The 14,576-nt window shown below is 45.2% G+C and overlaps 1 protein-coding gene and 1 pseudogene across 3 annotated transcripts in view; both read left to right on the forward strand.

The window, feature by feature from the left end:
* The window catches only part of Kif14 (kinesin family member 14), a 61,734-nt gene extending 50,231 nt beyond the window's left edge, over window positions 1-11,503 (forward strand). For all 3 annotated transcript variants that reach the window (XM_021160749.2, XM_021160757.3, XM_085830528.1), the window contains 6 exons: window positions 89-270; window positions 3,512-3,667; window positions 5,087-5,206; window positions 9,608-9,682; window positions 10,601-10,733; window positions 11,076-11,503. In XM_021160749.2, coding sequence (XP_021016408.1) covers window positions 89-270; window positions 3,512-3,667; window positions 5,087-5,206; window positions 9,608-9,682; window positions 10,601-10,733; window positions 11,076-11,446 — 1,037 coding nt within the window. In that variant the 3' untranslated portion in view covers window positions 11,447-11,503. The remainder of the gene's footprint in view (window positions 1-88; window positions 271-3,511; window positions 3,668-5,086; window positions 5,207-9,607; window positions 9,683-10,600; window positions 10,734-11,075) is intronic.
* Window positions 7,698-7,991, forward strand: LOC110293022 (cyclin-dependent kinase 2-associated protein 1 pseudogene; annotated as a pseudogene).
* Window positions 11,504-14,576: the final 3,073 nt, after the last annotated feature.

A 14,576-nucleotide genomic window follows, 5' to 3' on the forward strand; every position in this document is an offset into this window, starting at 1 on the left:
ATGCTTAGATGCTTCCATGGCAACTGTATGTGAGTTCTCCTACTGGAGACCGTTTCTTGCAGTAATTTTCCTTCTCCTTCTTTCCAAGTGTTCTCTGACCGGGCGGCACAGGCTCTTACCATCCAGGTTGCTTGTGCCTTTGGGCAGCTTGTGGTTTTGTTCAAACACTGGCTGGGTGATTTTCTACCTTGTACTGGCTCAGCGAGGCTTGAAGATGAATTGAGACAAGATATTAAAAAACTCGGAGGCTATTTGCAATTGTTTTTGCAGGTAAGTTGATTTCTTATTTTTGAAGAATTCGTTTGTTCTAAAAGTCTTTATTGGCTTCCTACACCTGTATCTTCCCTGAACTTACATCTGAGGATTTCTGGGTGCTTCCTGTTTTGAGGTCCTAAGACTGGTGCAGTTAGTTTACTGAGTGAAGGCTTATGTGTCCTCTGTGTGCGGAGAGGTTTGCCGGTGCTGGTTCATTTCGTCCTGGTGACAACCCCCAGATGTGTGCTCTTGCCATTTTATGGATGAGGATGTAGAGGCTTGGGAAATGACTTGTTCCCCCAGTGTTGTGTAACCACTGGGTAATAAAGGTGAATTTGAATGCACAGGGTCTTGGTCCAGTATACTCTGCAAGCCCCCAGTTAAGGTCACTGAAAGAAAGGCAGAGTCTCTGGCTGTGGGCTGGCTCTCAGCGCCTGCTGAATTGGTAACAACAAAGCTCTTGATATAGATGTGGGAAAAGTAATTTTGTTTCCTGCTTACTTTGTATCAAGTAACTTTGGGTTTAATCACTAGGAAGAAGCAAGAGACAGCTTGCTTTCTGTCTCCTGGATGCAGAGGTAGGCATGGGGGTTCTGCTGCACAAAGAGAAGGGATCTCCCCTCTGCTGTGTCGGAAGTGTGGATGTGACCTCATCGTCCTCCATCATGATGGAGCACCAGCTGAATTGTGTGTGTGCAGCTGTGGGGAGGGGGGACAAGGAACCGGCCTTCCTATAAAGGAAGGCCAGGGAGGCATCATATGATACTTCCGTGTGCTTGGCTAGAACTTCTCCTGACCACAGCTGCTCTCTCTATCATCAAGAAGTGGGTTTTTTATTCTAAACAGCTATTGGGTTTAAAACCAAGGGTTCCATTACTGTGGAAAAAGTAGGGAACTGAACTTGAAAAATATAACATCCTTGCCATACCAGGGATCTCTGTGAAAATCTCTCAAAGGGAAGGAGATGAAGCAAAAGGCAAGAAAATGCAGAGAGAGCTAAGCTCCACTTTTTTTTTTTTTTCTTTTTGGTTTTTTCGAGACAGGGTTTCTCTTTGTAGCCCTGGCTATCCTGGAACTCACTCTGTAGACCAGGCTGGCCTCAAACTCAGAAATCCACCTGCCTCTGCCTCCTGAGTGCTGGGATTAAAGGCATGCACCACCACCGCCCGGCTTAAGCTCCACTTTTAAAAATCTAAACTTTCTAGAATATTCGGTCAAGTTTTATATAGTGATACCCTCGTTTTCTGTAGTAATGTACACATTGAAGATTTTACGTTTGAGGAGCGTGAGAGGAATTATGCATGTCATGGTGCACTGTGGAGGCTCAGGGTGGCTTTCAGGAGACAGCTTTCCCCTTTGCACCCATGTGGGTTCCAGAGACCACACTGAGGTTATCAGGGTTATAGGCAAGCTCCTTTACCCACTGGGCCAGCCATCTTACCAGCCCCCACTTTCCACTTCTCCATAGCAGAACTTTTGTTGTGACAAGTCATTCCTGAGTGACTGAGTTAGGGGAATCTTCACATCAACTGTTTTTTTCCCCAGATCTTTCTGGGTCTCCCCAATGTGGCCGGGTCCCTCTCTTGTTTGTTCTTTTTGTTAACCCCAAGTAAAGCTACTAATTATGCCTTTTAATATGCCATGCTATTGATGAATACATGACAGTCTGCTCTCTGTAGGTGAAGGACTCAGAGTGTCTTTTCACAGGGCCTCATGATGTGTGTGTTAGATAGCTCGTTGGATATTTGTTGTTGAATGAATGTGAAATTCACATCAAATGAAGGGTCACTTTGGATATAGACAACAGGGAAAGAGAAGAATGTAACACAGAGGTGACTACAGGCAGATGTGGGCAACCTTCAGGTGAAGAAGATCTGACAGCATAGGACCCTGAACATAGAAGGACAGGGTTGGTCAGAGGACAAAGCCAGAGTCAGAATTGAGGGTGTGACTTAGGTTCAGGCCTAATAAAGGATATAGCCTGGGATGCTCTGAGGTAGAAATGAAAGAAAAGCAGTTTAAGAGGGTGTGTGTGTATGTGTGTGTGTGTGTGTGTGTGTAAGAGTGTAAGAGAGAGAGACAGACAGACACAGAGACAGAGTTAAGGACCAAAACCCACTGTTGATATTTAAAATCCTGCTAATTCATGTCCTTAGGCAAGCTGTTTAGCTATTGGGTCTCTTCCCTAGAAAATAAGAACAGTGATGGCCACCTGGCAGGGTTGCTGTGCTCCTCAGATGAAATCATGGTGTGAGAGAGTACCTGGTCCAGTTGCTGCTGTGAAATGTCTTGCCTTCTCTTCATTTCCTGGGAAGAACACTTTGAACTTGACTTACAAGCTTCCACACAGCTGTGGGATGCGTTCTCTGTAACGAATGAAGGGTGGAGATGCCAAGTGACTGGGAAGGCACTGCTAGCCAGAACACTTTACTAGTGAAGCATGCTTGATCCTTATTTTGTGCAGCTGTGACGAGCGAGCAAGCGAGCGAGCAAGCGTCTTCTGAGTAGCAGGCCAAGCCAGGCATTCTAAGGGCTGCAGGGGGAGGGGCCAGAAAGAAGCAGCATTAAAGGGGAGGTCCCTGTGCCTTTGCAACTTGCTCACTGAGTGTAGGGAAGGCTGTTGTTTAAAGTAACTGGGGTGCTTTTCCTTTCTCCTCTTCTCCTTTGCACCCCCTCCCCAAGAACAGTTAAAGTTGAAAGGTCAAAGGTATACCGTTTAGTTCGTCTTACTGATGTCTACTTCTAACCCTGACTCAGGGTTAACTTCACACTTGATTTATGTCTCCTCTGTGTCAAGTCTGAGAGAGGAGGAGACTGAATCCTGTTCATGTTACAGCTGTCAGCTTCAGGGCTGCCTGCTTTCTGTTTCTCACAGGCACTTCAGTGGTCACTATATTATGAATTTTACTTTTAGGTCCATGGGTATTTTGTCTTCATGTGTGCCTATGCATCACATATGTGCCTGGTGCTCTCAGAGATCAGAAAGGGGTGTTGGATCCTCTGGAACTAGAGTTAGAGATGGCCGTGAGCTACCCTATGGTGGCTAGGAATCAAACCTCTGTTCTCTGGAAGAACACCCAGTGCCCTTATCTCCTAAACAGCCTCTACTGCCCTGTTATTACTGTTATTTTTAGTGCTGGCACTGAGGGCTTAGGTCCAGCCCCTCCTGCCTGCTAACTTCACCCACTGTCCCCTTTCTCTTTGCTTTAAAATCTCATATATGTGCTATATGGATGGACCCATTTTTATTTCACAGGGATGCTGTTCGGATATTTCATCGATGGTAAAAGAGGCTCAAAACAAAGTCATGGAGATTATGCAGCAGGCTGTTCAGTGTGTGGGTCAGCTAGCCGTTCTGAAAGGGAGCAAGCTCTGTGTTCTGGAAAACAGCAACAAAGTCTCCAGTGCCCAGGTAATGCACAGCGTTAGTGCTGGAAGACCTGTGAAGGAACGCCAGGGACTTCAGATAACAGCAGTGCTGCACAGAATAACAAAATAAGTGCATTTCCTTTTTCAAAATAGCCTGTACTTTTAATAGTTTGGCCATCTTAGATTCTTTTGGTCAAAAGTGGATAAGGCTGGGATGTTCCTCTGTTGGCAGCTTGCAGAGCAGGTGTGAGTCTGATCTCCATTGCTGTGAGTGCACATTTGTAATCCAGCCTTCGGAGGCCGAGGCAGGAGGATCAGAAGGACAAGATCAGTTTTGGTTGTAAAGCAAACTTGAGACCAATAGGCTACGTGAATACCGTTCTCAAACACAAGCAAACAAAAGTGGTTAAAATATGAGTGGATGATAACAGAGCTTTACAATCCTTTTGGAGCCAGGCATGGTGGGATACACTTCGAGCACATTAAGGAGACAGAGCCAAGTTGATCTTTGTGAGTTCAAGGCCAGGCTGAACTACATAATGAGTTCCAGGACAAAGAAACCTTGTCTCAGAAAACAAGCAACAATCCTGCTGGGGCTCAGGGTAGGGCGCTCACCTCAGTGTAACCTCAGCACCTAGGGGTTGGGGTCAGGAGATCAAGGACAACTCGTGTGACATAGTGAGACCAGTCTCAAAACCTAAAGGGAAAATGTGCTTTTTATCTTTTGATGGCTGCTATAAACTGGAACGTGGTCTCACCCTGTCTATATATGAAAAATTAGTAATTATAGAATATTTATATTTGCCCACTTTGTTTATACTATGAACCATACTATATTAAAATGTATTATTTCCTAGCAAATAAAGGCCTGCCTAAAATGACCATTCTTTCCAACATGACACATGTGGAGTACTACATTATCATTTTGTTAATTTTATTTCCTAATAGATTTTATAAAGTTAGTTATACTAACTGTAGCTGAATTTAATAAACTGAGGGTGAGTTACAGTTTCATTATCTTATAATTTTGAAGAGTATGTAAAACCAGGCAAGTGATGTGGCTCAGTGGTGAAGGTGCTAGCTGTCAGCCTGATGTCCTCAGTGCTGTTTCTTAGAGACACAGGGTGGAAGGAGAGATCCAAGTGTACAGGCTGTCCTGTGACACCTGTATGTGCGCGCTCTCTGTCTGTCTCTGTCTCTCTGTCTCCATCTCGTTCCCTCCCCTCCCCTCCCCTCCCCTCCCCTCCCCTCCCCTCCCCTCCCCTCCCCTCCCCTCCCCTCCCCTCTCCTCTCCTCTCCTCTCTTTTCTTTTCTTTTCTCTCTCTCTCTCTCTCTCTCTCTCTCTCTCTCTGAGTCTCCTCTGACTCTCTGTCTCTTTCTCTCTGTCACACACACATATTTAATAAAATTTTACCATGTGAAACCGAGCTCACAGCTAACTGAGAGACATTTTTCCTAACAGGAGTTTTTGGCTGCTCTCCAGGATGGTGTGACCTCGGGGATGAAGAGTCTCTTAGACTCTGGGCTGGAGACCGCACAGGACCTCAGGCAGGACCTCTCCAGGCAGAGTGCACAAGAGGAGGTAAGGGTGAGGAAGGATCTGGTCCTCCCGTTACACACTTGATCTTAAAGATGGATCTTGTGTAAAATACTTTAAAATGTACAAGTAACAGTGCAGCGCGGTGAGCTTATATATCATGTGTTTTAGTTTGTGATGAATTCTTTTTTATTGAAGAGGCGGATGGTGTCATGTCTCTGAAGCTCCTAAGCCATACAGAGTGTGGCAGCGACACCTACTGTTCACTCCCTGGATGTCTTTTCCTGCCTTTCTGTTAGGTCTTTATTTTCTACCTATAAACTGTAAGCGAGCACCTACTGATCCAGTCATCTTGAACTAAATGTTTTTCCAGGGGCATTTGCACCAGTGATTTCACATCAAGATACAGACCTAGTGATGATGTCAGCACCTTCTAAGGGTGCTCTGCCTCTTTGCAGATGACTAGCCCTGACTCATAAGCCGTGCTAGCTGTAGGCGAGATCTTCCACCCTAATCCCTTCCAACCCTCCAACACTAGATGGGAGAGGAAGGTTAGAAGACAAGGGGATGTAGACATCTTTAGACTACTTCATGCTGATTAGAGGTGTCGGGTTCCTTGGGGCAAGTCCAATCTCTGTCATCGGGATATCTCCAACCAGGAATCCGGCAATATTTATTATGTATACAGTGTTCTGTCTGCATGTGTGGCTGAAGGCCAGAGAGGGTACCAGATCTTACCGTAGGTCGTTGTGAGCTACTGTGCAGTTGCTGGGAATTGAACTCGGGACCTCGGGAAGAACAGCCAATGCTCTTAACCTCCAAGCCATCTCTCCAGCCTCCATATGCCTGGTTTTTTAAAGAAACCAAAATTCTCACTACAGCTAGGAATGAGGGCTGGAGAGACTGTAGTAAGCATTCTTGCAGAGAACCCAGGCTCAGTTCCCAACACCACACGGTGGCTCACAGCAGTCTGGCTGTAACTCCAGTATCAGGGGGTCTCATACCCTGTTCTGCCCTCTGATGGTAGCAGCCACATATGTGGTACACATATATATGTACAGGCAAAATCCCCATACATATAACACTTTAAATTTTTTTAAATAAAAATAAATACTAGGAACAGTGACTGGCAGCTGCTGAATTGTTCCTCTTGCTTGAACGTGCTGCACTGTCTGAATGTGTTGCCTCCTTGCTTGCATATCTTTGTTCATCTGTTTTAAAAGAAGAACAAAACCAAAGGAGTCCACACTGTCATGTCACTAAATCAAGATCTGTGACTCCTGTGCTATTGCAGTAGACGTGCTGCTGATCAGGTTCTGTGGCAGGACCACTGTAGAGAGGGACGCGCTGGGCTGTTAGGTCATAGTCAAAGCATTGCTGACACCGAGATTGGCTATGTCAGGAGCCCCATTCATCACTAATATCTTTTATCTACTGTGTGAGTTCTGTCTGTAAAACTTCCGCTGGCAGTAAGTTCAGAGTGTGGAATCGACAGTGATGAACGGTGGCGCAATGGCAGAGAGAAGTGCTCATGCTACTGTTAAAGCAGGTGTGCCTGTTAGCTTTGTCTCACACACACCCCACATACACACTTACCCCACATACCACATATACACACATACCACATATACACACACACCACATACACACACCACACAAATGCCACATACAAACTCATGCCACACACGCATGCCACATACATACACAAATCACACATACACACACACACATAACCCATACATACACACACACCTTATACATACATACACACGTACACATCCATACCCCCCCACACCTTATATACACACCACATACACCACACACACACTCTCCACATAAATAAAAGGAACTAAAAGGATTCTTCTCATAGACTCTGTTCTCCTTCCTTTTGTCGTTCTGTGGTCTGACATTATAGTTTGTTACATGGTGGGATTTTATTCATTGTATTCTTTGTCCCTTTTTTCTGTCTGTCTTTCTCTCTCTGTATGTGTGACTGTGTGCGTGGGGAGAGCGATCAGAGGTCAACCTTGGATGTTGTTCCTCTAGAACTTTCCACCTCAGTTTTTGAGACAGTATCACTCACTGATATCTCAGTTAGTCTAGACTGGCTTGCCTAGAGTCCTCTATCTTCCCTTCTCCATGCTGAGCATGGTGGGGATTGAACTTAGGTCCTCATGGTTAAGTGGCAAGTGCTTTACCAACTGAGCCATCTTAGCTGGATTCTTTCTGATTGTATTCTCCCAACTTAAAAGTCGGAAGAGCCTGTGGTAGGAGCTGGAGCAGTGGCTCGGCAGGTGAGGGTATTTACTGCTGTTCCCAAGATTGGGGCTGGAATCTCACTCAACACCCATGTCAGACAGCTCACAACCACCTGTAACCCCAGCTCCAGAGGATCATACATGCACACACACCACACAGCACACCCCATACACCACACATACACATACCATGTACCACACACATACACACAAATCACACATCACATACACACACACACACCATACACCACACACATAAAGAATAAATACAGCTCAATGCCGGAAGTGTCCACTCACCCTCTACTAGCATGGCGACCTCCTCCCAGTATCGCCAGCTGCTGAGTGACTATGGGCCTCCATCGCTAGGCTACACCCAGGGAACTGAAAATAGCCAGGTGCCTCAGAGTAAATATGCAGAGCTGCTGGCCATCATTGAAGAGTTGGGGAAAGAGGTCAGACCGACGTATGCAGGGAGCAAGAGCGCCATGGAGAAGCTAAAATGAGGCATCATTCATGCCCAGAGCCTGGTTCGGGAGTGCTTGGCTGAAACGGAAGGGAATGCCAGGTCCTAGCCCCTGGTCGGTCTGAAGGCCCATCTACTACTACTACGTGGAGATGAGAAGTTTTGTGCAAAATGCTAGTCATTTTTCTACCACAGTCATTAAGCTCTGAACCCACACTCAAAAGTTTGGGAGGACATTTTGCAGTAACTGACGATGTGCATTTTAAGTAGTTAGGAATGACCCAGCTCTTTTTTCTTTCCAAACATTTGAAAGATGTTTGTGAAGCCACTTCACAGCAAGCTATTGTTTGTCCCCAAATATCAGTGTCCCCTCTAACCTCCCTTTGGATATGTATCACCCCAGTTGACGTCCTTTCCCTGAGCTCACCTGCCTCCGAGGAGTTGAGTGCAAACCACAGTGCCTTTGCTCAGTAGCTGGCCCGCCTGTGTACAGTGTAGACCCTGCTTCATGGAGCTTCTGTGCCTAAGCGTTTGCATGACTGAGTGCTTGGAAGTCAGTCTTTAAAATGCACAGGTTATACATACAGAAGGAAGAGCCATCTACCCAACCTACCAAGCACCCTGCAGATGTCCATCCTGAGACTGGAGATCTCAGTTCTGCGTTTACTGTGAGCCCATCACAACATCTGGAAGAAAACGACTGAAACTGCTGCATCTTTGTATTTATTACTTGATGTAATAAAGCTTATTTTCATTAAAAAAAAGAATAAATACAATCAGGATTGCATTATAGACTCATAGAGGGCACTGAAATTATAGTTTCAAAGCTGGGTTCATGAGATGAAGTGTACTTTTCTTCTTCCTGAGAGTCAGTCTTACCACACAGATCTTGTTTACCTGGAACTCGAAGCTTGCAGGAGAGTAGTTCATGTGCCTCTCACTCCTGAGTGCTGGGATTAGAGGTGAGCCACCATGGCCTACTTTTCTTCTTACTGTAACTGCAAGTCTGAGCCGACCTAGACAAGAGCTTAGTGAATAAAGCCAATTAAACACACAGCAGCACCCCCTTGCAGAAGCTTGCCTCCATCTGAGGGGGGCAGCAGTGAGCAGTGGCCCAGCCAAGGCTTCACTGTTGATTTAGTTTAAGACTTGCACCACTGTGAGAGCTAGGTGTCCCCATCTGGGTCTGATTGTCAGTGGTAAGATGGGAAATACCATGTGCAGCATAGATCACAACTGAACATTTGTAACTTTCTCAAAGCACCTCATAGTTTTTGATAATTCAAAACCTCGCTTGCTTCTGAGAGAAGTTTCATGCCTATAAATATTTAAATAAAAGGCAAATTTTGAGATAGTTAGACATCAGAGTATATCCTCTCTTACATTTATATTTTATTATTAGTGTATGTGTGCGTGTGGAGACTTGTGTGTCATGACACATATGTGGATGTCAGAAGACAGCTTTGTGGAGTCATTCACCGGGGTCAACGTTAGGTCCTCAGGCTTGTGCCGCTGAGCCCAGTTCAGCTGTGCTATGTGGAAATCAATGTGTCATTTATTCTGAAGGAATTCCATCTATATGGTTTGAAGAACCTTCGAGCTGTCTTATGGAACTTTTATCTCTTCTGGATTCTAGACCAGAGCTCCCTGTCTGGTCTCGCCGGGGCCTAAGAATTGTGTTTCCTGGTGATTACTTGTTTACTGAAATATTTAACATTTCTCTAGGTCACTAAGCAGATGAAAGCCAGTACTGTGGAGTGGGTCGGGTCTCTGGAAAATGCCGTCGCTGAATGGAGGACGGTAGGAGGAGCTTTGCGTTGTTTTTGTCTGTCCCTGCGTTTGGTTCCTTTGTAGATATATTTATTTCCCCTGGCAGCCCCAGCTGGAGACAGCTCTGCTGTGCATGCTCACCAAGCACGCTTGTTTCCTAGACTTCCTTTGGCAGACTTAATGCACTTGTGTAGTAATAGGTCTATGGTGGCCCAGGGGCCACTCATGCCCCCTCTGTTTCTTAGTTACTAGCCTAGGAGCTGCCAGCTTGTACCTGACTGTAGTCATTATAGGCTAAAGAACACATTTAACACTAATGTGCTCACACAGTGTCAAATAGAGGAGAATTAGTATATTCTCATGTCACAGGTCACACTTTATAGAAAAAGAGAGATGGAGTATAAAAATCAGTGTACCGAAAAGGAGAGTAATGCCCATAGCTGAAGTATTTAAGTAAAGTAAATATTTAAAGAAATACTGTGAGGTTGAATTTTTTGAAATGAAATGTTAGCCTTTTATGGTGTTGGGTACTATGGTCTGTTTCTATGTGCTAGGATGTTAGGGCTGTGGTTTAAATTAAGATTAAATCCGTACTGCTTTTTAAAAGTAGCCATTGTTAATTTTGTATTTTGATCTTGCTTATAGAAATGAGGTTATGTACTGGTAAGAAAATTAAATGTTTCAATGTAGCTTCATTATACATTTCATTTTTGTCTGTGATATATATGTATGTATATATGCATATATTCTTTTATTTATTTGTTTGTTTGTTTGTTTTTGGTTTTTTGGGTTTTTGAGACAGGGCTTCTCTGTGTAGCCCTGGCTGTCCTGGAACTCACTCTGTAGACCAGGCTGGCCTTGAACTCCCAGGTGCTGGGATTAAAGGCATGTGTGCACCACCGCTGCCCAGCTGTATGTTCTTTCTAAGTATTAACTTTTTGTATACAGAAAAGCTTCAGAACTCAAGTACAAGAAGGTTCTAGACAACAAATTTCCAAGCTGTTAAGCCTTGCGTCAGAATTCTTGAAGCTGAAGTCGTGCTTGCAACAAACCGTTGAGATGATTGTATCTGCGCTGAGAGGTAGGCAGCCCCCTGGGGTCTGTGGCTGGACCTGTGTGATCGATCCCAGGACTCCCTTTTCCTCCTGGTCTGAGCTGTGACCACAGCCCACCCTACACTATGCCGGTGTGTTAAGTTCCCAGTGTAGGAGCTCGGGCTGCTGCTGCCAAGCATGTCAGCACCTCTGCCCAGAGTCAGGGAAGCCAGCGCTTGTCCATCAGAGAGGCACTTAACGGGATAACCTTCAGTGGTTGGAGTTGTGGTGTAGGGTCCCTTTTACTTAAAAGACTTGCTAGAGTCATGTGATAACACGTGCCGACACCTGGAACTGGTAGCCCACCTTCTCCTTTCCCTCTTTTGTAGGGTGCCCCAGTGACTTGCACTGTCTCAGAAGCTGCATCAAGACTATCTGCAGCCTGACTCGCAAGCTTCACAGTGACTTCAGCGCACTCTCTGCCTCTGCTGGCAGCAGCGGAAATGAACTGCCTCGTGCTGACTGTGAGGAACTAGAGTCTCTAGCTAAGTCACTCCTCCTATGTTTTGAATGTGGAGAAAGCCCTGGTTTGTCGAAACCCTGGGAGTCTTGTTCTTCGAATAGCAAGGAAGAGCAGTGCAAGTCAGACAGGGCTGACTGCGGGAAAAGCGAGCCAAGACACGTCTGTGAACCCCACGGAGACGCAACCCCAGCAGTGTCCTCTGGGGACTGCACCCACAATAGGATTCAGTGGGTGTGAAACCATTGTGCAGGCACTTGGTGACCGTCCATGACCAAAAAGGACACTTGGTGTCACTTTTCCTCGTGCAGGAGAACATAAAAAGAGAGGAGTGTAAATATTCCAAGTCCGTGCCTGTGTGTGGCCTCTCACTGGGTGTAGAAAGAGCTAACAGTGCGGAGTTCTGGCTTCAGAATGCCTCTGTGTGTGCTCAGAATTCTATAAGCAGATGAGTTTTAAACAAAGAATATTGTTTAAAAATGTTGAAATATTGGCATCAGAATGAAATTAAGGTATCAGGACCAAGTGAGTGACTGTGGCCCTAGTTTCTCATCTTAATTTTTTTTTATTGGTTATTTTATTTATTTGCATTTCAAATGTTATCCCCCTTCCCAATTTCCCCTCCACAAGCCTCCTAACCCCTCCCCCTCCCCCCTGCTTCTATGAGGGTGGTCCCCCACCCACCCACCCACTCCCACCTCACCACCCTGGTGCTGTCTAGCTGGTTCATTGGTCTGTTTGTAGATAGTTATTTTCTCCTGAATGGAAATCTAAACAGTTTGTTACTTTGGGCCTGTGCATTCTCTCCCCCAAATATAGCATATGGATTAAGTTTATGTGAAATTATCAGCACAGGTTTAACCAAGGTAGCTGACTAAAACTACAGCTCTTTGTCCAAGGATCAACTGTTTGCCATCTTCAATAATATATATGTGTGATTTGTTTCTTTTCAAACTGTACATAAAAAGATAATATAATTGCATATTAATAATATGACCAGATAGCATCATAGCTTACTGTGTTTTCTGTGTTCCACAGTGGTTGCTTCATTTATAAAATTTAAAAGTAGTAGTGAAGTGTAACCAGAACCACTTGGGAGGTCAGAGGCTGGCCCCCTTTTGATAGTGCTTGTTTTGCTAAAGGGTATTTAGTTTACATGTTGTTTGATGGAGATTAAAGATCCTTTTTATATTTCATAGCCTTAAAAACCCTTCATCTACAATCAAGTACTAAAGATAATATCCTACTTTAGGGTTTAATTAAGGAAATAGTTTATTTTTTACCTCAAGAATATGCGTAATTTGAAAGATATTTAGTATCTTAGCCTGGGTGACCTGAGCAGGTTCTGTAAGGGACTTCTTGTGAGTGGCCTGCTTTTGGCTGTAGCTGCTGCCTGTACATTCAGTGGAGCTTGGTGAAGCTGGCTTGAAGATACCTGTTGTTTTCTCTATGGGGAGAGATAGGAGAGCAGCGCTCCCTCCAGTGGTTGGCTGAGCCGTGGTGGTCCATCCCTTGTGCCTCCAGGAGCTTTGAAGAGTGCCCCATCTTGTCAGATGTGTGGCAGCAGAGTCACCAGGCCATTCTGAGTGCCCGTCCTGTCAGACAGAGAGGATTGGTTTCCTTTTCCCTCTTTGGCCACTGGGTTTCCTCCTGCGGTCCACTCTGTACCGGTCATTGCTCTGGAAGTAACACTTCTGTTACCGAGTTCCTACGCTGTGAAGTACGAGGAAGGGTTCTTCCTGAGCGCTGTACTTCCTTGAACTTACTCAAGTACCAAAATGGCAGTTTTCACCTTGCTGTGCAATAATTAATCTTTAGTTTCTCCATCTCTTCTCCCCCTTGTTTTGTTTTTTTGTTTGTTTGTTTGTTTGTTTTCCCTTGCTTTTAGACTTGATCCAGCTGAGCAGTGCAGTGTGGCCTTGCCCTGTCACCTTGCTGCCTTTGCCTCCTGAATGCTGGGGTTACAGTCCCCCAAACCCAAGCCCAAACCCAGCTAGTGTCTATCTTTCAAACTCATGTATGTCCTCAAAAATATTGTGGGTATGCTTGTAAGCTTATTTATATTTATGCTAAATAATCTGTTGTACTGTGTTCGAGTGGGTGGTGCAAAAGGCGTTGCTGTCAGAATCATGTGCATTGAAAAGTGTTGTAAAGGAAGTGCCTTTAATAAATCTCATGAGCTTCAGAACTGCCTCCTAATCCAGGACCTTTCTTATTGAATTATTTTAATTCACTTCACTAGTGATTTAAAAAATGTCACCGTGGCTCTGCCTGTCTACTACATATCAATTAAATAGAAAACACTAGATTCATGCTAGAAATCATTGTGGCCGCTGTGTCGCTTTTCTTGCTTGTTCCCTTTTAGAGGTGGGGACCGAATCCAGGTGCTGTCACTAAGCTACCACATAGCCCCTCCTTTCTCCCTCCTGAACAATGTCCCACCCTCTGGGTTGGCTGAACATGGAACAGCCTTATTTCCCAGTTCTCTGCTTGGAAGCTGGGCATGCGTTTTACGCACTGAACACTGTACTGCAGGCTGGCGAGTAACTACACCACCTTAAACGAGGCACTAGCTGCTTCCTTCCTGGTTCCTCATCTGCAGAAGGAAAAGTCCCATGAACTATGTCCGTGGGCACTGGGTGACAGAGAGGAAGGAGGGTGCTTGCCCAGTAGCAGATGATAAGCCAATGGTAGTCTCCCTTCTGTAACGAGCAGCAAAACCTTGTTACATAAACAACATGCCTTTAGTCCCAGCACTCAGGAGGCAGAGGCAGGCAGATCTCTGAGCTCGAGGACAGCCTGGTCTACACAGAGAAACCCTGTCTCAAATAAGATCAAACAGATGCCAATGTATGTGTATTACAGCCCTTGAAGCATGATGTGTTTAATAGTATATCTACCAACACTGGTTTCCACAGTAACTGATATAAGGATGAGTGAATTCCAGTGTTCACAGTCCATTCACGTCTTTTGGTGTCTATATTACAGTTGTCCAATCTGCTCAGCAATGTACTGTGATGGTTAGTTTTAATCGTCGGGTTGGCACATCTAGAGTCACCTGGGAAGAGAGTCTCACTGAGGGATTGTCTGTGTCAGGCTGGCCTGTGGGCACCTCTGTGTGGTGTTGGCTTGACTCCATTTGTCGAAGTGCTATTGCCTGGGCAGAGGTCTCTGAATTGTATAGGATGGAGAAAGTGAGTGGAGAACTACCATGCTTGCATTAATTCATTGTTCTCTGCTCTTGACTGGGAATAAACAAATAGCTGCTTCCAGGTCCTGCAGCCTTGTCTTATCTGTGATGATGGACTGTACCCTTAGCCAAATAAGTTGTCACCCTGAAGTCGCTTCTGTCCGGGTGTTTTATCATAAG

This window comes from Mus caroli, unplaced genomic scaffold (genome assembly GCF_978045245.1).
Source record: "Mus caroli unplaced genomic scaffold, Mus_caroli_1 scaffold_1, whole genome shotgun sequence".
NCBI classification, from domain to species: domain Eukaryota; kingdom Metazoa; phylum Chordata; class Mammalia; order Rodentia; family Muridae; genus Mus; species Mus caroli.